A 23,650-nucleotide genomic window follows, 5' to 3' on the forward strand; every position below is an offset into this window, starting at 1 on the left:
AACACACATTTTTAAAAATAATTTTTAAAAATATATTTTTATTGATTTCAGAGAGGGAAAGGGAGGGATGGAAAAATGAATGATGAGGAGAATCCTCCATTGGCTGCCTCCTACGCACACCCTATGGGGGATCGAGCCTCCATCCCAGGTATGTGCCCTGACCAGGAATCAGACCATGACCTCCTGGTTCATGGGTTGCTCAACCACTGAACCACACAGGCTGGATGAGAAACACATTTTTTAGTATTTAATCTTTTAAAACATTGTTTTATCTCTATTTTTATTGTTGACACTATTACAAATGTCTCCATTCTCCCTCCCCGACCCCTTTGCCCACACCCACCCTGCTCCCACCCCACCTTCCCTCTGGCCATCACCACACTGTTGTCTGTGTCTATGGGTTACTGTGGGTTATGCATATATGTTCTTTGGCTAATCCCTTCGCCTCCTGACATCCAGTCACCACCCCCTCTCATCTGATGGCTGTCAGTCTGTTCCATATATCCATGCCTCTGTTTCTTTTGTTCATCCCCCCATAACCATTTATTCTCTCTATACTTCCTCTACCTCCATCCACCTCTTCTCCTCCCCGCACCCCAGGAAATCACCACACTGTTGTCCAATGTCCATGAGTTCTTTCTTTTTTAGTATTTAATATTTGAAGTATGTAAAATGTGAAAATGACTATACTCTTTGACTAAGCGCTATTCTGTAAAATTTTAATGTAACTAAAGAAGAAAACCAGCAATCTTCATAGATATCTTTTATAGCATGTTATTTGCCAATATGAAACACTGGTACAATACTAAATATCCAACAATTGGGAAATGACTCAATAATCTTACATCAATTTGAACTATTATGCTACTCTTTATAATTAGAAATTATATTTTAAATCCAATGTAGAAAAATGCCAAAAAGAAAAATGTAAACATTTGATTATATTTTTAGTTTGCAATTTCTTATTTCCATGATTTGAAACTAGACATGTGACATCTTCTGCACTAAGATGTTTATGTTGTCTTATAATTCACTTTCAATGAGGAAAACAGAACTCAGACTTCAGTTCTTCAACTGGGAGAGCTATTTAGTTTTATTCAGTTTCATTATATAATGGACTCTATAAAGCTTCTTAAATATTAGATATTAATTTTAAAAAGAAACAAGCATCACAATGAACCATGTAAATCATGTAACCATATAAAAGATAGATGAATGTGAACAGCAAAATCATTGGATGTGTACTCATTAAGATGTTAACATTGCTGACTGGTGGACATATAGGTGATTATTTTTTCTCCTTTTACTTTTACATTAAAACTTGTTTTATAATTAATATATTTTTATCATGAGATAAAAGTAAACATTCTTAAAGGAGGTTTGAATGATGCTGGTGACTAGACTGCCTTGTTATAGTGAGAATAGGTAATCATTCAATTTCGCTTCAAAGTCTGGATTTAAGAAGGATGGAATTAAATATATAACTTCATATCCTTATTCTCCTCGGTCATTTAGTGTTTCTTATTAATCAAATTCAGTTATTGTTGTTTCCCATTCATTATTATGACTTTATCACAATTATGATTTTACGTGCTCAGAGTGGAAAATTAGTTGAGCAGGTTTATGAGATGTTATGAGAAACTTAAAGATTAGTCAAATGAAAATGAAAAAAAAAAAAGATTAGTCAAATGAAACATCTGAAAGTCCTCCCCACTAGCTCATTCCTGAACTGAGGGTTACAGCAGGCTATGCTGAGGATCCGTCCAGGCTGTCTTTGCAGGACACTGTGGTTGGAAGAAATGGGAAAGATGGTGGGTTAATATAACACAGTAACTTATACAACTGGAAAAAAAATAACAGGTCTTGAAGGTAGGAAAAGCTGATCTGTTTTGGATTTTATTTCTCTTCTAACGTGTCTGTTACATACAGGGGTGGGCAAAAGTAGCTTTACAGCTATTCGTATGGACAATCCAGTAATTAATAAATAATAACACAAGAATAAACTGTGTTTCGCATACTCACAACTATAAACCTACTTTTGCCCACCCTGTATTTTCTTCTTTTTAAACTTTATCCAATATCTAGAACACAAGCAAGATAGCCTTAAAAGGAGCAGTTAATTATTTCCTTACAAGTCTCTAGGACAGTGGTTCTCCACCTTGGCTGCACATTAGAATCACCTGGGAATCTTTTTAAAATCCTGATTTCTGGGCCTCATCCCCAGGAAATTCTGTTTCTTTGTTACTAATGTTGTGGCCCCACCCCATAACAAAGAAACAGAATTTCCTGGGGATGAGGCCCAGAAATCAGGATTTTAAAAAGATTCCCAGGTGATTCTAATGTGCAGCCAAGGTTGAGAACCACTGCACTAACCCTTATAAAAGTGGCGTTGGCTCAGGCGCTATCATTTAGAAGGCAGAGTCCCTCCTTTCCCCCTACACCCCGTTATCTAGTCATGCTGGAGCTTCACTGTAGGAGGCCTGCCTTTCATCAAGGTAACAGATGGCAGGGCTGGGCAGGTGTATCTGGCAAGAATTATAAGTTCCACTAAGAAGTAATTTAAAAATGGTCCTGAAATTTCTTCAGTTGGGTTCCTGCTTACATGAAGGGCTGATCCTGAAATTAGGAGCTTGTAGGATCAATAAGCTACATTGCTGGGCTCAGTTCCCTGGTCAGATAGGAACTTATTGAGGACATGGGAAATCTGGTTCTTAAGAGAAGATATTTGGACTATGGCAGTGTGTCTCACCAATAAAGCATGTAATATTCTTCACTGTTGGAGTGACTCATACTGTCTTCTCTTGAGTCATTGCATTTTGCATGAGTTAGCCATAAAAATCTTTTTAGTTCAAATTTAACAGCAGCTAGATCTATAGTTTTGTTCTCCCAGCATGCTTTGTTATCCTTCTTCTTCTGGTTTCTACCTCCTGCTCTGCTTTCCCTTTAATTTCTCCCTTTAATTCAGGAGACCTTAGGGGGTATATTCAATTACAAGATCAGTACATGATCCAGTTCTAGCCAGTCTGAGTATGCTGGTTCCCTGGCCATAGTGATTGGTTTAGCAAAAGTCATGTGATCCAAGCAGGACCAACCAAAGTCTTCCGTGGGAACTTTCAGCTGGGCTAAAATGGGAAACTGCTTTTAAAAAAACTGTTTAAGGTGGGGGTTGGGAGGCTGGGTATAAAAGGCACAGGGATTAAGAAGTACGAATTGGTAGTTACAAAATAGTCATGAGTTGCAAACTACAGCATAGGAAATATAGTCAGTAATATTGCAGTGACTAAATATGGTGCCAGGTGAGTACTTGATATATTAGGGGATCATGTTATACATTATGTGATTGTCTAACCACTATGCTGTACACCTGAAACTAATGTAAAATAATATGAATGTCACCTGTACTTGAAAAATAAAATTTAAAAAAAACTTTAAAATTTTTTAAACATTTGCAAAAGCAGTGAGAATTATATGTAAACCCCTTGTACCCAACACCCAGCTTCAACATTTATCAACTCAGGAACAATCTTGAAAAAGGGTAAACTGCCTTTTTCCACTGGGGCTGTTGGACCTAAGAGGACAGTGCTTCTAACAGACATGATGTCTGTCAGTGACTGCTGCCCCTGTACTGATTTTGCTTAAGCAAAATGTAGGAGGATTTCTCTCACTTGCAAATGTGTTGTCTAATATAAAAATCTTAACGAAACACTCAGTAAATAATTTTTTAAGCCTTATGCTTACTTTTGAGGTATCTGGGAAACAGAAATTCATGAAAAAATCTTTGAGAGGAATAAGGAGAAGGGGAGCTCTACGACATATTAAAACAAACAACATCACCAGCATTTTAACTTCACTTGGCCAAAGGATCATTTCAGTCTTATTGAAATAGCAGCTAGCTACTAAAATATTTAAACTACATAACATAAGTATTAAGAGGTATAACGAAGGGTGGATATTTTCACCCTTAAAAAATTGATCAAGTCCTCAAACCCATTCAGAGTCTGATTCTGAATTGTCTTAAAAGCAATGAATGAATGGATACAGTCGCTCTTACATTGGCATTCTGGTATGCCATTCCTAGGTATGTAATGAACTATATTCCTACCTGTCCCTTAGGACAATACTTACATTTTTGCTTTGCCAGTTCTTGTCTTAGATCTTCATACACTTGTGAAAAGAGGTCCTCTTCAGATTTTGTTCCATCCAGGTAAACTGAAAAGGGAAAAAGAAACATGTCAAATGCTAACAGGCTTATTAAGATAGCATGCTTACTTTGGCACCTGATAGCTCTTGAAAATACTAGTAGGTTTAACCAAAACACCCAGGACCATAAAATAAAAATGAATGAATAGCCATTAGAGAGTGAAGTACATTATAGTCAGAAACAACAGGTAAAATTTTTTGGTTTATTACAGAGAAATGCACACTAGTTAATAAGAACATTATTACCTTTTTTTTAAAATGGAAGAACAAGAAAGGAAAATAATTATATGGCATTTTAGGAGGACTGAAGAGGTGCATCCCTGAAAGAATCATGTAAGGGAGTAGTTATCCCACTTACTGATGCATCAAGATTATCTGTGAAGCTTCTTTTTTTGTGTGTGGTTTTTTTTTTGTTATCTAGGCTTTTTAAAAAATATATATATTTTATTGATTTTTTACAGAGAGGAAGGGAGAGAGATAGTTAGAAACATCAATAAGAGAGAAACATCGATCAGCTGCCCCCCACATACCTCCCACTGGGGATGTGCCCACAACCAAGGTACATGCCCTTGACCGGAATCGAACCCGGGACCCTTCAGTCCACAAGCTGATGCTCTATCCACTGAGCCAAACCAGTTACAGCTCTGAGACCAAACCATGTAGGGGTCTGGGCTCCCCACATATATACTCAGTCAGAATTCTTCAGGCCCAGAGGTATGTATTTTAAATACACACACACACACACACACACACAGTGGCCCGGTGCATGAAATTCATGCGTGGGGGGGTGTCCCTCAGCCTGGCCTAGATCCTCTCCAATCTGGGGCCCCTTGGGGGATGCCCGACTGACAGTTTAGGCCCGATCCCTGTAGGATCGGGCCTAAACCGGCAGTCGGACATCCCTCTCACAACCTGGGACCACTGGCTCCTAACTGCTCACTTGCCTGCCTGCCTGATCGCCCCTAACCACTCTGCCTGCTGGCCTGTTCGGCCCCAACTGCTCCCCCATTTGCCGCCTCATGGCCCCCAACTGCCCTCCCCAGCTGGCCTCCCAGTCTAATTAGCATATTACCCTTTTATTAGTGTGTGTGTGTGTATGTGTGTGTGTGTGTATATATATATTTCAGAGAGTAAGGGAGAGAGAGATAGAAACATCAGTGATGAGAGAGAATCATTGATCAGTTGCCTCCTGCATGCCCTCCACTGTTGATTGAGCCCGCAACCCAGATATGTGCTCTGACCAGGAATCAGCTGTGACCTCCTTGTCCATAGGCCAATGCTCAACCACTGAGCCACTCCAGCCGGGCCCAGAAGATACATATTTTTAATAAAACTGGCATAGTAAGTCTTGGAGAAAAAGTAGAAGTTATGTATGTTAAAGGAAGGAAAAGGCCTTCTAGTCAGAAACCTGCAGAGGTAGGAGGTAGGAGGTAGGAGAGAATTCTGCCTGTTAATAAGATGCACCGTTTGGAAAACCTAGAATGTGGGGAGGCAGAAACAGTGGAGAGAGGAGGTTTTGGTTTTGGAGCAAGGCCGTGCCTTTGTCCTTAGAGGCCTCGATGTCTGGCTGTGTGGGGGGGTTTTACGGAGAGCCGGAGACTATGAAGATATCAAGCAAGGCAGGGGCACAGTTAGATTTGCGTTTTAGATGGAGAGGGAGAGAGGAACAGTGAGAAGAGGAAGTGTTGTGGCTAGAACCCCCGCAGTGGCTCTGTGGATGGGGAGAAGGGGTTGAACTTGACTGAAGAAGAGGCCACGGAGCTTTTCCCAATATGGGCAACTCCCTTCATTCTGAAAAGTGTGCATCAGTCCTGCTGCTTCTGCTCCAACCAAGAGCCTTCTCTCTCGGCTTCCTGTAGTTTCTCCGTGTTGAGCCCTGTATTCCAGAGGTCTGTTCCGAGCCTGGGCTCACAGATCCAGATGTTTACCCCCAACTCGCCACTTTATGTCTCTGAGGCATCTTAACTTATGCCAAACAGACTTGTTCTTACCTTCCAAACCTGCAACTCCTTCACTTTTTTCTCTTTTCCAAAACAGTACCTGCCAGGTTCCAAGGTATTGTCCTGACACCTTGATTTCCTGGACCCACCCTATCTATACTACCATCCAGTTCTATTGAGCACGTATGCCCAATATTGCATCCTCTACACCCACCCTCCACATAGCCAGAGAGAGCTTACAAGAATCTGATATCGAACATGTCCTCGTTCAAACCTGTCTGTGGAGGGCTTCCTCCTTTTATTGAGATAATGCTCCACGCCCTTCACTGGCCTCCGTAGCCTTGTAGGGTTAGGATCTCTCCTGTATTACCAGCAGCACTTCTTGTCCTTGGTTTCCTCTCCACAAATACTCCCTCTCCCCTTCTTCCGGGTGCTGATCATTTCTTCCTGCCCCCTAGCCTTTCTATGTATCACACCCACTGGGGCGATCGTCCATCCCAACACTGCCCTTTCTCCAGCTAACCCTGTCAGTTGACATGTGGCTGGATCACTGGGACTTAGGCAAGTGCCCTAAGAGCTCGCTGTCACAGTACTCAGCACAGCTGGAAAGGACATGCTCATGTAGCTAGTTTAACGTTTGCTTCAATAGTAGAATGTTGGCTCATAAGAGTATGGACTGGATCTGCCTTATTTCCCTTGATATATATCACCAGGACAATATCTGTACATTGAAAACATTCCATCCATATTTATTGAACAAATGACCACCTACAAGTTGACAAGCTATTCACAAGAGCCATAGAGAGACAAGCAGAAGCCAGGAGAGCCTGTTGTGGAAGACGGGAGCCCAGAGTGCTACAGCTTACAGTTTCCTTTATAATATAACACATACATAGGAAACATTCCTGCCGAACCGGTTTGGCTCAGTGGATAGAGCGTCGGCCTGTGGACTCAAGGGTCCCAGGTTCGATTCCGATCAAGGGCATGTACCTTGGCTGTGGGCACATCCCCGGTGGGGGGTGTGCAGGAGGCAGCTGATTGAGCTCTCTCATCGATGTTTCTAACTCTCTGTCCCTCTCCCTTCTTCTCTGTAAAAAATCAATAAAATATATTAAAAAAAAAAAAGAAACATTCCTTCTGAATTTTGTGTACTTTCTGGCAATGACAGGTTAAAGGTCTCCCATGGAGGGAGAAAGGCACTTACCAATTTCCCACTCAATGTCCTCTATTTCTCGTCTGTGCTTTAAATACATGGGCCACACGTGGCCATCAAAGTACCCTGGGGGGTCTGGAGGCTCATAGACCCTCGTGCTGTCAAAACAGGTAGGAAACTTTGTTGATAGAAACACACATCAATAAAGTAAAATAATAATGGCCAGGATAATAAAAAAAATCACTGAGATCGAATCTAAACAGGATTAAGACTATACATTTTAGACTCAATGCGAGTTACAAAGACAATAAAATGAATTTAGCTTGCTCATCCAAAAATTAATCTTCTAATTCACTATAATTTATATTATCTTTTCCCCCTCATTTTTTTTTTATAAAATAATTAAGAGACAAATATCAATGTAAATAATGATGAAATACTGATATGCAGGATTGAGCTTTAAAGTAATTGGTGTTCTTTGTGGCTATAGCAGAATATAGGCCTACTAATTTAAAGTCATAATCAACATGGAATTGTTCCATTTAAAGATTTAGGAGAAATCATCCAAATAGCTCCTACAGGGCCTTTTCTTAGAAAAGTAATTTGTATTTGTTCACATAGATGATTATTTATGGAAAAAGGTTTTCTTATTATGTAAGAGCTGAGGCTTCCCTTGTTTGAAAAATGACATATACATATTGCTCAATAATGTTGCTGTCCTCATTTTTTGTAAATTTTGTCTTTTGAATCCACATCTACAAAGGCAATTTCAAAACTTACCTCCTCCTCCTCTTACATTCTTCATATGGAATGGTCACAAAGTATCTTCTATTCCATATAGTCTCAAGGGGCCTAAAATAATAGCATATTCAGTTCACAGGGGTTTCCCTCCCATTCATTACAAGTCAATATCTGAGTGAGGATGCTTACTTATAATTAAAGAGAAGGAAACCTTCGATGATTAATATGGGAACGTCCTCATTGTTTCTCTCTGTTGATACCGGAGAGTGTCTCGGGCTTTGCATCCAGCAAGAAATGGTGGACATCATTTTTTCCATGTTAAGCGCTTCAAGCACTTCAAACAACATACAAAAATGAGAAACCAGTACCAAAAAAGTGTTATTATGAGGATATGAGTATATTCCGGGCTCGCTAAATATATTAAACAACACTATTTACCCTTCAAAAAACCCGGTAACAAATCTTTTAGATACTTTTAAACTCTAATATTGATAAATGGGTATGTTTGAAACATTTTTATTATGGGACATTTGATACCTAATCAAAAGTAGAGAGTGAAGTACAATGAACTTCCATGTCCTCATGAACAGCTCTGACAATCATAAACTCATGGCGACTCTTGCTTTATTTATAATTTCTACTACCCCCTGATTACATGAAAGTCTAACATTTTTGGATGAAAAAATATCTACAAATTAGTTTGAAAGCTATATGACACCCTGAGGAAAATATTTACAATGTGTTTGTTAAAGAACTAATATTTTCAATATATAAAGAGCTCTTACAGATAAACAAGAGGAAAACCATTAAAAGTTTTACAAAGAACACAAATATGTCATTTTCAAACTCTAACATGAGCATACTTTCCGGGTTCACAGTTAGGAAGGCGAATTCCGAGTCTCACTCCACAAGTACTGAATTGGGTCATCTGGGCTTAGAGGTTTTTATTAATTAATCCTTAATTTATTTAATAGATATAGGGCTACTAAGATTTTCTATTTGTTCTGGTGTTAGTCTTGGTAAGTTACATTTTTCTAGGAAATAGTAAATTTTATTTGTTTTCTAATGTATTCACATAAGTTGTTTATAATACCCTCATCCTTTTAATGTAGGTAGCATCTGTAATGCTATTATCTTTTTTGGTTTTGGTATTTGTAATTTGTGCCTTTCCTGTTTTTTAGTTGTTGTTATTGTTGTGTTGTTTTTTATTTTTAATCCTAACCCGAGAATATTTTTCCATTGATTTTTAGAGAGAGTGAAAGAGGGAAAAGACAGAGAGAAATACCCATGTGAGACACAACGATTGGTAGCCTCCTGCACTTGCCCCATCAGGGCCCAGACTGGTACGTGCCCTCGGCCAGAATCAAGCATATTTTCAGTCCTTTGGGACCCTTCGTCTGTAGGCTGACGTTCTATCCACTGAGTCAAAATGGCTAGGGCTTTATTTTTTTTTTTCGTGAACAGTGTTGTGTAACCTGTTTGGGGATCACTCAGATTCTTGCATATGTAGATTTATGCCCTATGCCAAATTTGAGATGTTTTACACCATTACTTTTGTTTTACTTAAAATTTTTTTTAAAAAATTAATGAGAGAGAGAGAAACATCAATTTGTTGTTCATGCATTCATTGGTTGCTTCTTCCCGACTAGAGATTGAATCTGCAATCTTGGCATATTGGGATAATGCTCTAACCAATTAAGCTACCTGACCAGGGCACTTCATATACTTTTGCAGCACCACATTCTTTCTCCTCTCCTTCTTAGACTCCAATAATATGTTAGATCTTTTGTTATTGTCCATATTTCTGTTAATTTCTTTTCAGTCTGTTTTCTCTCCGTTGTTCAGATTGAATAATTTCTATTGTTTTGTTTCATAGTTCACAGATTCTTTCCTCTACCATATTTATTCTGTTGAGCTGATCCAGTGAGTTTTAAAATTTCAGTTATTGTTTTCAGTTCTAAACTTTCAATTTGGCTCTTTTTTACATCTTGCGTTTCTTTACTGAGGCTTTCTAAGTTTTCACTTGACGCAAGAATGTTCACAATTGCTCGCTAAAGCCTTTTATTTTTATTTTATTTTTCGCTGAAGCCTTTTAATAAACACTGCTTTAAAACACTTTGTCAGGTAATTCCAACATCTGTGTCAACATGGAGAGGGAAGTTGGTGTCTGTGGATTGCATTTTCTCACTCAAGTTGAGAATTGCCTGGTTTTCAATATGACAAGTGATAGTCTTGTTCTGGAAATGTTGGATATTATGTGGTGAGGTTCTTAAGCCTATTTCTTCTTCTTTTTTTGCAGGTAGTCACCTGTTTGGGTGTAGATTGCCCAGATGAGGGGATGTTTGGCTCCTGGCTGGGCCTCACTGATACTTAGTGCAGGAGGGATTGCCATGAAGGGAGAAAGGGAAAACTAAAGTGCTGGTGTGGCTTCATTGCTGCTCAGCAAAGGGTCAAGTTCAGCTCTCCACTGACTTCTGCTGATAGAAGCTGACTATCTGGGCGAAAAAAGTGTGGAGTACAACTAGCACCACCTCACACTACCTCATCCTGCCTCTTTGCTGCTGGGCGGGGGTGCAAGTTCAGTCACCGTTTTGTTCCACTGATATGATCCCTATGGATGACATGGAGGGCCACCTCACCCCCCCTTACTAGTGCGATGGGCTCAGAAGTCTTGTTCCCCACTTGGCCCTGCTAACATCATGAGGGGAAAGTGTTTTTTGTTTTTTTTTCCCCCTTTGGCTTGAGTAGGGTGGATATTGTAAAAATGATTTTCTATTCTGCTGGGACATCCTTTTCTGGTCCTTTGACTAGGGAACAGGTTTCCTGGTTGGTTTGTTTGTTGTCTGTATCTGTTGATGGTTCCATGTTGCACATTTCTCCAGCACCCCTTCTTGGATACATAAGAGGAAAAAAGAAAACTCTGGTAACTCACAGCCATGTTATTCCTCAAGGCCTGAAGTCCCTAGTCAGTCTGCTCTCTTCCTTTCATCTTTCAGAGTCTTTCCTTTGTTTGCTGTATTTCATCCAGGGTTTTTAGTAAGAGGAAGAAATAGTTAGGAATGGGGACAATCCATTTTGGCTGTAACCAGAAATACCATTAATATTAATATATTTTCATTATTACTCAATTAAAAATCTTTTCTATTTTTTATTATGATTTATTTTTTTTAAATAATGCTTTCTTTTTTTCCTTTTTCTTTTTTAAATATATTTTATTGATTTTTTGCAGAGAGGAAGGGAGAGGGATAGAGAGTTAGGAACATCGATGAGAGAGAAACATTGATCAGCTGCCTCCTGCACATCCCCAACTGGGGATGTGCCCGCAACCCAGGCATATACCCTTGACCGGAATCGAACCTGGGACCCTTCAGTCCGCAAGCCGACGCTCTATCCACTGATCCAAACCGGTTAGGGCTGATTTATTCTTTAAGGCATGGAATATAAAAGTGTTTTGCTTCAGATAAAATGGATGATGTCTGGGATTTGCTTCAAAATAATATAGGAGAAAGTGAGTGAGGGTCTTGGCCAAGAGTTCATTATTCTTAAGGCTGGATGTTGAACTCATGAGAGTTCATTTATACTTTCTTGCCTACTTTTTTTTTTAAATTATATTTTTATTGATTTCAGAGTGGAAGGAAGAAGGAGAGAAAGATAGAAACATCAATGACGAGAGAGAATCATGGATCGGCTGCCTCCTAAAAGCCCCCCATGGGGGATCAAGCCCACAACCTGGGCGTGTGCCCTTGACCGGAATCAAATCTGAGACCTTTCAGTTCACAGGCCGACGCTCTATCCACTGAGCCAAACCGGCTAGGGCTTGCCTACTTTTGTATATGTTTAAAATTTCCCCTTATTAGGAAAACTTTTTACTGAGGCAAGGATATATGGAACAGACTGACAGCTGTCAGACAGGAGGGAGATGGGGGAAACTGGATGAAAGAAGGTGAAGGGATTAGCCAAAGAACATATATGCATAACTCATAAATACAGATAACTGTGTGGTGATGGCCAGAGGGAAGGGGGTGGGGGTTGGGTGGGGGTGGGCAAAGGGGGGGAATGGGGACATCTATAATAGTGTCAACAATAAAAATAAAGTTAAAGTTTTTTTAAAAATATATATTTTATTGATTTTTTACAGAGAGGAATAGAGTTAGAAACATTGATGAGAGAGAAACATCGATCAGCTGCCTTCTGCATACTCCCCACTGGGGATGTGCCCACAACCAAGGTACATGCCCTTGACCAGAATCTAACCTGGGACCTTTCAGTCTGCAGGCGGACGCTCTATCCACTGAGCCAAACCGGTTAGGGCTAAAGTTGAAGTTTTTAAAAATCAGAAAAAAAGGGGTAGTGATTATTTTGCAAACACTTGGGACTTTACTTCCTCTTTAGTTATTGATTTCTAATTTCTAATTCAATGCTCTGTGATTGGAGGATGTCCCTGTACCTTTGCGGTTGACGTTTTATTGCGCATTATCAATAACCTTTTCCTTCTGTCAATAGCATATTCACATCCTTGGACATTTTTTTCAATTGGGATATTAGTGTTTGTCTTATTAGTTTGTAGGGACTCATTTAAATTAGGAATAATCCTTCATCAATTGTTGAAAACAATGTTTCCTTGTTTAACTCTTACTTTGTATAATCTTCCTTGCTAACCTTTAGAAGAAGGGAAGAGAAGAAAAGAATATCTTGACTGTAGCTCAAGACACAAGAACAGACCGTAACTCAAGGACTTTGCCTCTCTTAAAACTATCATGTGTCTGTAAGAACTGACTACACAACATTTTACCTCCAAGGTTATCAAAGTTAAAAAGTAAAGAACATATTTTATGGCTCCTCAAGATAATTTTCTTGGTTGCTAGTTTGGATAAGCTCTCAATGATTATCTTGTTAATTATAAAAGTTGATAATACCTAGGGGAGGCCGGGGGAAGGTCAAGGGAGAAAATAAAAAGGAGACATATGTACTACTCTTTGTAATACTTTACGCAATAAAACAAAATTTTTAAAAAAGTTGATAATACCATTAAATATAGTTTATTAACATGACATTTGTTTTTTCATTGATTTTTAGGGAGAGTGGAAAAGAGAGGGAATGACAGAGAGAGAAACATCAATGTGAGGGAAACACATCAATTGGTTGCCTCCTGTATGAGCCCTGATCAGGGCCTGGGCGGGGAGGAGCTTGCAACCAAGGTACGTGCCCTTGACTGGAATCGAACCAGGGACCCTTTGGTCCGCAGGCCGATGCTCTATCCGCTGAGCCAAACCAGCTAGGGCTGTGGTCGGCAAACTGCGGCTTTCGAGCCACATGCGGCTCTTTGGCCCCTTGAGTGTGGCTCTTCCTAAGCCTTAGGAATACCCTAATTAAGTTAATAACAATGTACCTACCTATATAGTTTAAGTTTAAAAAATTTGGCTCTCAAAAGAAATTTCAATTGTTGTACTGTTGATATTTGGCTCTGTTGACTAATGAGTTTGCTGACCACTGGGCTAGGGTATAGCATGACATTCTTGATAGGAAAATAAACTTTTACTCATGGACTTTAATCCTTTGGCTTCAAAGCAGTGTTAGATTGGGTAGAGGAGTGAGGTGAATCCATTTAAAATATATTCATTATGGTTTTTGATCAGTGAAAAGAAAAAAAATCAACTGCCCAGACCACCGTGGTCACTGGAAAGGAAAGCTCAGAAGATGAGTGCTTTAAGTTTGCCCTAGGTAAGACTGAGGGTAGGGAAGGGAAGTAGTTAGTTATATTCCCCAGGCAGGGATGACTAGAGTACCCACCTTGCCCTAGCTGCAGAAGAAAAAAATCTATACCATTTCAATGTTTTCAGTTTTAAATATAAAACTGGGGAAAATATTTCATTTTTAAAAATAGTTGAATAGCTGGCCGGTGTGGCTCAGTGGTTGCACATCTGCATATGAACCAGAAGATCACAGTTCGATTCCTGGTTAGGGCATATACCCGGTTGTGGGCTCGATCCCCAGTAGGGGGCATGCAGGAAGCAGCTGATCAATTATTTTCTCTCATCATTGATGTTTCTATCTCTCTCTCCCTTCCTCTCTGAAATCAAGAAAAATATGTATGTTTATGTAAATAAAAATAGCTGAACATAAGTCAGAAACCTTTACAAAAGCACATTCAAAGTACAGTAATATGTATTTAAACACATTTTGAGAATGTCTTCATAGATAGCACCGTATTTGGGTTTGAAAAAGAAAATGAACATTAGAGTGTAATATTTTCACAAGCTCATCTACTTACCGTCGTACTGCAGAAATCCATTTTTATCTGTCTCTATCTCAGACGGTGGCTGAAAAAATAATAAAGTACCCATAAAAACTGTGCAATGCAGAAATAAGACAATTATACAATGAAGAGGTGGTAAAACTTGAATAAATGCATTGAATGAGGATAAATAAAATCAAAGAACAGCCGCGATAGTGGTGCCATCTAGTGGATAAGTAACACTACTGCATTGACTCTACCTTCACTACAAAAGCTGTCTCACTCAACAAAGGCTTTTTGGATGTAATACAATCAACTTTGCTACTAGAACTTCTTTTGTGTTAAATAAATTATCTAAGAGGTTTTAAAGATACCTTAAAGAAATCATCCTGAGATATGACACTGCAGTTTGGGAGATGTTTTTGCAAATTTTTAGCCAGTGTTGTCTTCCCACCATTTGTCACACTGAACCAAAAAAAAAGAGAAAGAAACTTCGTAAAAATATTGAAAGTACCAAGAAGAAAGTTACATTAAAAAACTTAAAACATTAAAAAATATCTTAGAAAAAGAACATTTAAAACAGCAGTTCTCAACCTGTGGGTTGCGACCCCTTTGGTGGTCGAACGACCCTTTCACAGGGGTCGCCTAAGACCATCCTGCATATCAGATATTTACATTACGATTCATAACAATAGCAACATTACAGTTATGAAGTAGCAACGAAAATAATTTTATGGTTAGGTCACAACATGAGGAACTGTATTTAAAGGGCCAGAAGGTTGAGAACCACTGATTTAAAACAGTATCTAATATCTAAGGAAAATTATTTCTTTCATAGATAATGTTTTTCTGTGGAGAAAACGAAGGCATAAGTAGACAGTGCAATAAATTATAAGATAAGCTGGGAACTTGCCAGTGCTGCTCAGTGGTTGAGCATCAACCTATGAACCACAAGGTCACAGTTCGATTCCTGGTCAGGGCACATGCCCAGGATGTGAGCTTGATCCCCAGTAGGAGGCATGCAGGAGGCAGCCGATCAATGGTTCTCTCTCATTATTGATATTTCTACCTCTCTCTCCCTTTCCTTTCCTCTCTGAAATCAATAAAAATATATTCTCAAAAAAAGAAATAAGCTGGGAAGGATTGAGGAGAAAGGTAGTAACTATTGGGCAAGTGAACTGGGTAATACCAAGACTAAATACAGCTATTGTGTTGGAAACAAAATAATTTTTTTTTGTCTATAGTGAAACATTCACAGGATTCATATGCAACACAGAATATGAGCAGTACATTTTAATGCAACTATATAAAACTGCATTTGGTCATTGAGATTCTTTTTCAATGCACAGTGGAGAAAAATGGAGGAGTGGCTTATTATAAGCCCACCTATCATGAATTCACCTCTCCCTTTGCAATGTCTCCTTTCCCCCTGATCTCTTTCCACTTTGGGAAAGAGGTGGGAGGTCCATTTCAGCTGACCACACCAGCCAAGTGAGGTGGTTCCATATTCCATATGTCCAAAGCTGGGCGTAACAGAAAAGAAATGATAGCTTCTCTCCAACGTCACACTGAGGGAGCAGCCATCTGGAGAATGAAACCATCCTGAACCAAAATAGCATCTGATCAGGCCTTGCCTTTAGTATAAAAAATAAATGATAAAGTAGCTTATTGACTCTCCTGTTTTTCTGTTTACAAGGAGACTCTTCCATCTCCTGTTGGCATTTATGCAGCCAGTGCTCCATTTTACATTTGATACTGGCCTGTTCTGCAGGACTCGGGAATCCTCACTGCTTCTCCTTCCCCCATCACGTCCACATGAAAACACCCTTTGGGCATCCTGAGTGTCTTGACCAGCTGTGTGTAGCAAAATTACTCACCCACCAATCCCAATGACAAATGTTTTCATAATTAGCTTTGAAAATGTCTTCTGAAATTTCCTAAAAAAAAAAATTAAATGGTTATCATTTAGATGTCTGAAGAGGTAAAAGAAAGAGTCCTACACTGGGAGGGCCAGCTGAGGGGAAAGATGGCTCAGCCCTGGACTAGCCACATTCTGTGGAGGAGCTTCACACCATACAGGCACACCCTGGAGATACTGTGGGTTCAGTTCCAGACCACCCTGTAATAAAGGTAGTCATAATCTTTTTGCTGGTGGAGGGTCTTGACTTCAATTTGTTAAAAAAAACCCAAAAACTCAAAAAAACCACGCAATGTTCGTAAAGCGCAGTGAAACGAGGTACAGTATGCCTGTGCTGGCTTCTGTCGGCCACACTCTCCTGCTAACTGCCCACAGATGGTGCGTGCTCAGCGCCTGTGTGCCCAAGTCAAGGGAACTGAAAGGGCCCGTGACAAAGCGGATACCCTTGAAGGTGTGTTTTCAAGGCTGTGGAGGAGCCGCGCGGTTGCAGAGCACCCTACAGATTGATGCCCGGTCCCTCAGCCAGGCCGCCTTTGACCTGCTGGATTCGATCACTCGGACATGATCCGTCTTCCCCACGGAGGGAACCACAGGGCTTCTCTCTCTCTCTCTCTCTCTCTCTCTCTCTCTCTCTCTCTCTCTCTCTCTCTTTCCCCTCTGCACCCTCTGCGTTAAGGGCACTATTTCCCCACCCAAAAGCCTAGGTCTGAGGCTAGGGTAGATAATTTTTTTTCAGAAATGGGACAGGCAGTAAATGTTAGAGGCTTTGTGGGTAAAGAGGCAAAATCCAGGTTATTATGTAGGTATTTATATGAGAGAGAAAACAAATTTCCACGATGTTTTTGATAACAGTCAAGACATAATAATCGAGTACAACTGTTTTTGGGTAATACATGTCTGCTAATGAAAAGAATGGAATTCTTTTCTTTTTTGGATAACATTTCTCGTACTGGATTTGCAAGTTTGTGCTCCCTATCAGAAAACTAATGGCAAATGTTGAAGCAGAGGGCCAGGTTTTAGGCACAAGACCCTGGTCTGTTGACCCCTGGTCTAGGGGCTGGAGGGCAGTTTCACACATGGCCATCTAAGGTTCATCACAGCAGTCCCTTCCAATGGGCCAGTTTCACCTTTTTATGTGAAAAGGGGAAGGTCAGTGGAGGGAGCCTTAGAAAGCTGCTCCTTACCCCTGACTGCCTTGCTTGGCTGATCAGGAATCTAAGCTGTGCTGTTCCTGGGGAGTGGCCCCTGAGCTGGGGGTTCCCAGCAGCCTTCCCACTTCCTATCTCTGACCTGTGTCCAGACATCCCCCGGGGAGAGGTGGTGGGGAGAAGAGCCTGGTGCAGAGGGGCGGTTGTTCTTTGGCGTCTGCTCAGTTTACCCAGAATATTCCAACCTGAGAGCAATAGCTTAAGGTTCGGTCCCACTTTCATTAACGTGCCTATGTGAGACAAGGATTCAATGATGACTATGCTAAAAATACAGTAACAGAACACGCTGGACATCTGAGTTTCACCAGGAGTTGCAGTGTTGAATATATATCCCACCCAAATTGACCGAGCATGTCAAGGGACCAATTACAGACAATGAGTACCGTAAATTTTTATGCTGTAATTGTCTACGTAAGAAACGTCCAAATCTGTAGACTTTTTTTTTTTTTTTTTATGAGTTCATTTGAGCCAAACTGACAATGGCTGGGAAGCCAAATCTCAACGGATTGAAAAAATGCTCTGGAGAATGGTAGTTTTGCTGCTTATTTTATACATTAAAAACAAAGGAAGAGACAGAAGGGGGGTTACATGAAATTCATTGGTGATAGTTAGGGAGGTGGGATAACGCAAAACGGGAAATCCCTGAGATTGGCTAAAGAACAAAACAGAGAGACACTTCTTTTACACTGGTGGGTACAGGAGAGTTAACAGTGAACATTCACAGCACACAGGGATGGTATTTGGGGAACAAGATAACAGTGAGGGGTGGTGTGGTCTCATGCCCTGGTGTGAGGTTATACTCTGAGGGGTCTGGAAAAAGGAGATTACACTGACATTCCAAGGGTTTGTTATCTGAGATGCAAAAAGACAACAGACAGACCTACTTGAGCTGGTCAGGTTTAGTATGTGGCCCCTTTTTTTGTCCACATAATTTTTCTTTTGGGTTTAATTTTACCCTATTCTTATTTTTAATATGTCAGTGCAAGGGTGGCAACTATTTTTTTGGGGGGGGAGGGGGTAGAGAAGGCTGGCCTTTATCTTGAGAGGGTGCCTTTCCTACTTGTTTGTTGATAAATGTCCTTTCTCGTGTGAAAGGATGGCTTAGGGCAGTGGTTGGCAAACTGCGGCTCGCGAGCCACATGCGGCTCTTTGGCCCCTTGAGTGCGGCCCTTCCACAAAATACCACGGGCGGGCACGCACGGACAGTGCAATTGAAAGAAACTTTGTGGCCCATGCGCAGAAGTCGGTATTTTGTGGAAGAGTCACACTCAAGGGGCCAAAGAGCTGCATGTGGCTCGCGAGCCGCAGTTTGCCGACCACTGGCTTAGGGAGTTCACTTAGTCCACCCCTTCATTTTACAGCTGAAACTGGCCCAGAAAATGCAGTGACTTGCCCAAGGTAACACAGCGAGTATGTTCCGGAAAAGAGAAACAAAACCAGACCTCTTTCCAAGCTGCTAAAAAGCACTTCGTTACCAAGAGCAAAGAAAAAATGGTGCACATGCGCTGGCTTGTGAGGCTCCCATGTATAATTAATGTCCTTTTTCTTGATGTATTATTGATGGGTGTAGATTTTCTCTGCACACTACATGGCAAGGACTGCTGGTCCCCTGTGCTTCTTGCCACATTTGTGCATACACATTAGGATACTGTATCAATTACATAGCATGTAAGTAATGAGTGTGGTTGTGGCCCTGGAAACAGGCTTGAGGGGATTACTTGGGTGGAAACTCTAGCAATTCAGAAACTAGGAGTGAGAGAGAGTCAAGAACCTACTATTATAAATTCTCTTGAGCTCAGGAGGGAACTCCTCCAGTCCAACACAAGTTTTTACCAAAACAGGAACCCTCGGTTCTATATTAGTTAGTAGTCTTAGCCTGTCCAAGTCAGTGCTTGGGCAAATGTTGGGTACAGTCCATTAGCAATGAACAGATGACCATGTGGTGGGAAGAGTGGGGAACTGGAAGCAGCAGAAGCAAGACCTCTGGCTGGGATGAGTAGCAGGGGTGGTAGTGGGTGTAGAAATCCCAGAAGCCATTTATTTCAGACAGTGTTGGATGCACAGGGCAGCTTCTGGTGATTGCTAAGTTCAGGCCTGGCACTGTCAACCTCAACACCAGGTTCTGTTATTTCACTGCCTGTAGCCCTTTTTAAGAACTATTTTAAAATCACATTTCAAAGCTTTTAATCAAGAGTTGCCAGTCTCTAAATACTGTATGTATACACAGCAGCAGCCTCCATGAAGCAAACAAATTTGATCAACTACACACTGTTGATCACTGAATGTCTCTAGAGAGACAACCATTTGGACTTTCCAGCCTCATCAACGCAGGGCATCCAATTACTAGGAATATAATCACCCCCAATCTCATGGGATATTAGCGTGCTTTATTCTCCCAATAAGTGCAAAGCTTTCCTCAGCAGCACAGAGCATTTGCATAGGGGTAGGAGAAGCGACTAAGATATCCATGAGCAAACCCAAAATAAGTAATTTTAACTACTTTCTTTTACCCTAAGTAAAATATATTGTTGAGTCTTTTTTTTCATAGCTGGTGCTTATAATATTTCATTTATTTCACTACTCAAGTTGGTACATTTTGGATTCTAAACTGCAAAATAGTCACAGGTGGCATGTGCAGAATCAGCAGATAATAAGAAAATAGCAACTCCCTAACACAACTGTTTGGCAGACCAATGACAATATGCTAACGAAGTGTTCTGCTTTTCCACGTATTGAAAAGAGCAATTTGGCTAAAATTTCTGAATATGCAAAAGATTTCCCTTCCCCTTGGAATCACTCCATCTTTCACTAACCCCTGGTGTGAGTTTCGAAACCATTTTACTAGTCTCATGTAGAAAGCTTCTCTTTCTTTTCCATTTTTCTTTCCCCAAACACACAGTTGGTGTATAATACTGACTGTGCTATTTCGAACTTAAAAACGCTGCATTTCATGTGTGCTCCAGTCCTTGCTCCCACTGGCGATTCAGTTTGCTAGGTGATGGGTGGGCACACGTTTGCAAAGTGCTAGATGGAGAATGTTTCCGACTTTGCACGCCGCTCTTAGGCCACAGACGATACATAAGCAACTGAGAGTGGCGGTGTTCCTAACACTTTCTGGACATTGGAATGTGAATGTTATATAATTTTCACGTGTCACAAAATATTCTTGTGACCTCTTTCCAGCCATATAAAAATGTAAAAACCCTTCTTGGTTAGCACGCCCTACGATAACAGGAGGCAGAGGGCGGTAGTTAGTCAACCCAATGCCGGAGGACAGGAGACCTACTCCGTGGGAATCCAGATCTGGTCTTGTCCCGGGTGACTCCCCCCACAATCTGGACGATCTGTGGGAGGCAGACTCCCATTTTAAGGATTATTGCGGGGCGTTAAAGCACTAAGTCAGCACGAGTACACACGGCAGGCTACGTTTCGGCACGTCTAAGGTGTCAGAGGCCCAACGGGACTTGCAAGACGCAACCAGGTTCGGGCTCCAGCAGAGGAAACACTCTGGAAACACTTGTAGGCCCCACCGGGCGAGGCTGCGCGGCGCGGCGGGGTCAGGCAGGTACTCACCCGGACTTTCTAGTCCTCCCCGGCAACGCGGCAGAGGCGAGGGCCCGGCGCGCCGGTCACTAACCCGCCGCAAGCCCACAGCTCGCTCACCCAGAGGCCCCTGCCCTTGCCCCTGCGCTCCTCCCACTGCGCCCCTCCCGGGTCAGAGGCGGCCCAGGTACAGGTCATTAACGGAGGGATCAGCACACCCCGCTGTAGACCCCGTAGGGCGGGGCCGGGCTCCGGCGAGCGTGATTCTGCGCGCGCCCTTGCGGGTCCAGCCCTATCTCGTCGGGGGCGCGCCGGCAGCGCCCTGGCTAGGCTCCGGCTGGCTCCGCCGCCCGCGCTCCCGCGCCCCCGCCGCCGCGCCCCCGCCGCCGCGCCGCAGCTGCCAGCCGGGGAGCCAATGAGCGCTCGGCGAGGCGGCGGCCACTTCCTCGTCAGCCCGGCCGCGCGCTCGGGACGGCTGGGCGGCCGCGGGGCGGGGCAGGGACTGCGCCGAGCCCCTCTGCCTGCGTCCGCTGGTCCTGCCGCCGAGGGTGGGCGCAGGTCCTCGAAGGCGCACCGCTGCGGACCGGACCACCAGGAGCTTTGGTTGACCGCGCGCCGGCTGGCGGGGCGTTCGTTGGGCTTTTCGTGCGTCGTCTTCAGGATCAGCTGCTCCAGGAAGCGAGATGGCGAAGCCGCCACCCAAACCGGTCAAACCAGGTAAGGGAGGTGCTCCCGGGTCCCCCGACCGCCTCGGTGCCCTGCACGCTTCCTCTGGCACTTGGCCGGGCAGACCCGGCCCGGAGCCTCGCTCTCGAGATGCGACCCACCAGGAGAGGAGTTTGCTAGCTCTGTTGCGTTCGCGAAAGGGGAGGGATCGTTTTGGATAGCAAGAGGATTTCGAAGATTTTTTTTTAAAAGTGTATTTTAAAAGTGGTGTCGCCCTTGGTTTTACAACATCGACATTCTCTGCGACTTTCAAGCGGGTGTGATGGCTTCGTCCCATTGAAACTTTCCTGGTGGACAGGGCGATGAATCTCCCTTTTCAAAAGAAACTAAGTAAATGTCTTGAAATGGTCTTGCAGCCACTTCCTTTTTTTTTTTTTTTTTTTTTCAGTGTGTGTCACTGTCAAGTTAGAGTTCTTGACCGGCCCGAGAGAACAGGAAGTACGCTGCTTGCAGGGTGGGGTGGGTGAGCGAGTCTCCTTTGGGACTTTTGAGAGGAACAGCGTTTGGAATTGATCTCGGGATCTCGGGAAAAACATTTAGAAAACTTGTACTCGGGTTCATGGCGAGAACAGTCTGGGCTGCGGCAGCGCAATCTCGGCTTTAACCATTCGGAAGCGTCACTTTATCGTGCCCTGCGAGTCCTTTGCCTCCGCTCCCCAGTGGGTTGGCCTCTGCACTGGAGAGTGCGAGATTACTAAATTACCCACAGCCCTGTTCTTGGCCCATAGGCCTGGTTCATTTTTTACTCCATTCTAGGATATTTTCTGCGATAGGGAGAAAAGAGAATTTCAAAGGGACTGATGTATTTCAGATCAATTCTGCATAACAAACTCTCCCACATGCATTTGGTAGGTAATTATGGGAAACGTAGGAAACGGAAAATAAATAGCTCTGACATACTCAGGTTTTTTCCTCCCAATCTCATGGAACTTCGGTATAGCATAGACTGATGAAAGATATCAATTCACTTTACATTTCAAAGTAATCTTGGTTGCAAGGCATAGAGTTTCCGTGATTAATTTTTCCTTGATTTTTTCTAAACTTTAGTGAAGCATTACAACTTGCATGATTATTCAGTTTTCTTTCTTTGCCCACATACATTGCTAGTTTCAAGTCATTTTATTTGAAAATTGTGTACATACTCACATATATGGAATAGTGATTCACTGAGGACTTAAATTTTGGTGGGCTGGGTATGGAAAAAATTGCTGGGACTTTGGCTCTGCTGTGAGCAAAGATGGGGCTTGGCCAGAATTGGGCTCTGTGCTTCTTTAGATGTGGAATCTGATGAGGAATTTGCATTTTAAGTGAATATGTAGGAGGTGGCCACTTTCTAAACTCAGATGTGAATCATGACCGCAAGTATTCAACAAAGCATAGTTATTATTTGATAGCTAAATGAAGTACTGTACTTTATTATAAAGAACGTCTTGAGAAGCTATTCATGAGGGTTTTTTTAAATATCTTTAGACATTAAGTGATATCTTTGCAGCTGGAGGGACATTGAATGTGATGTGCATGTGTGTGTGCACGAGTGTGTACTTATGCACACATGGGTGTGGTTTAAGGACCATAGTGTTACCAGTTGGGGATAAACTCCCAGGAATCATTTTTGTTGTCTAACATCACTGCTTTCTCCTCTTCAGCAAACCAGAAAGCAAATGGTTGAAAATAACTGTTGTTTAGAGACAGCTTGGATTCCTCACACATTTACAAATGACATCCAAACTCAAATAAGGTCACCGTAGAAATAGGGTCCCTCTAGCTTTCTGCAAAGCCAGAGCCAGGCAGAACAGCGTGGCTCAATTCATAGGCAATATGAGAAGGAGGACAGCTAAGCGAGAGAGGACAAAGGACTTAATGGAAAATTTTAGTAATAAGGAACGTTAAGCTATGACGTGGGCTAATGTATCTATCAGGTTGATTGGCAATACCCCATAAGGGGACCTTTTTGGAAAGGAGGCTGCCCAGATGCTGGTCAGCTGC

General features: G+C 42.0%; 2 protein-coding genes across 3 annotated transcripts in view; one reads left to right on the top strand and one right to left on the bottom strand.

Annotated features, from left to right (window-relative positions):
* Nucleotides 1-526: 526 nt before the first annotated feature.
* On the bottom strand, nucleotides 527-21,306 carry NMRK1 (nicotinamide riboside kinase 1). Its single transcript, XM_081103060.1, has 9 exons — nucleotides 20,969-21,306; nucleotides 16,147-16,206; nucleotides 14,644-14,734; nucleotides 14,306-14,354; nucleotides 8,224-8,368; nucleotides 8,074-8,145; nucleotides 7,345-7,451; nucleotides 4,126-4,209; nucleotides 527-1,784 (listed from the first exon to the last, which is right to left on the bottom strand). The coding sequence occupies exons 2-9, from the start codon at nucleotides 16,173-16,175 to the stop codon at nucleotides 1,747-1,749; spliced, it is 615 nt and encodes a 204-aa protein (XP_080959186.1). The 5' UTR covers nucleotides 16,176-16,206; nucleotides 20,969-21,306; the 3' UTR covers nucleotides 527-1,746.
* The window catches only part of OSTF1 (osteoclast stimulating factor 1), a 58,644-nt gene continuing 56,112 nt past the window's right edge, over nucleotides 21,119-23,650 (top strand). The window contains exon 1 of one of the 2 annotated variants that reach the window (XM_081103057.1): nucleotides 21,119-21,655. In XM_081103057.1, the coding sequence (XP_080959183.1) occupies nucleotides 21,622-21,655 (34 nt within the window). In that variant the 5' untranslated portion in view covers nucleotides 21,119-21,621. The remainder of the gene's footprint in view (nucleotides 21,656-23,650) is intronic. The other variant, XM_081103058.1, reaches the window with a different exon arrangement.

The sequence above is a fragment of the Myotis nattereri genome, assembly GCF_964212035.1.
Source record: "Myotis nattereri genome assembly, chromosome: 12".
Taxonomy (NCBI): Eukaryota; Metazoa; Chordata; class Mammalia; order Chiroptera; family Vespertilionidae; genus Myotis; species Myotis nattereri.

Coding starts and splice junctions, on each gene's coding strand:
- NMRK1 (XM_081103060.1), bottom strand. CDS start 16,175: ATGAAAACATTTGTCATTGGGATTGGTGG. Junction 8,146..8,223: donor TTCCTTCTCTTTAATTATAA/GTAAGCATCCTC, acceptor CTATTATTTTAG/GCCCCTTGAGACTATATGGA. Junction 1,785..4,125: donor AGAACTGGCAAAGCAAAAAT/GTAAGTATTGTC, acceptor TTCCAACCACAG/TGTCCTGCAAAGACAGCCTG.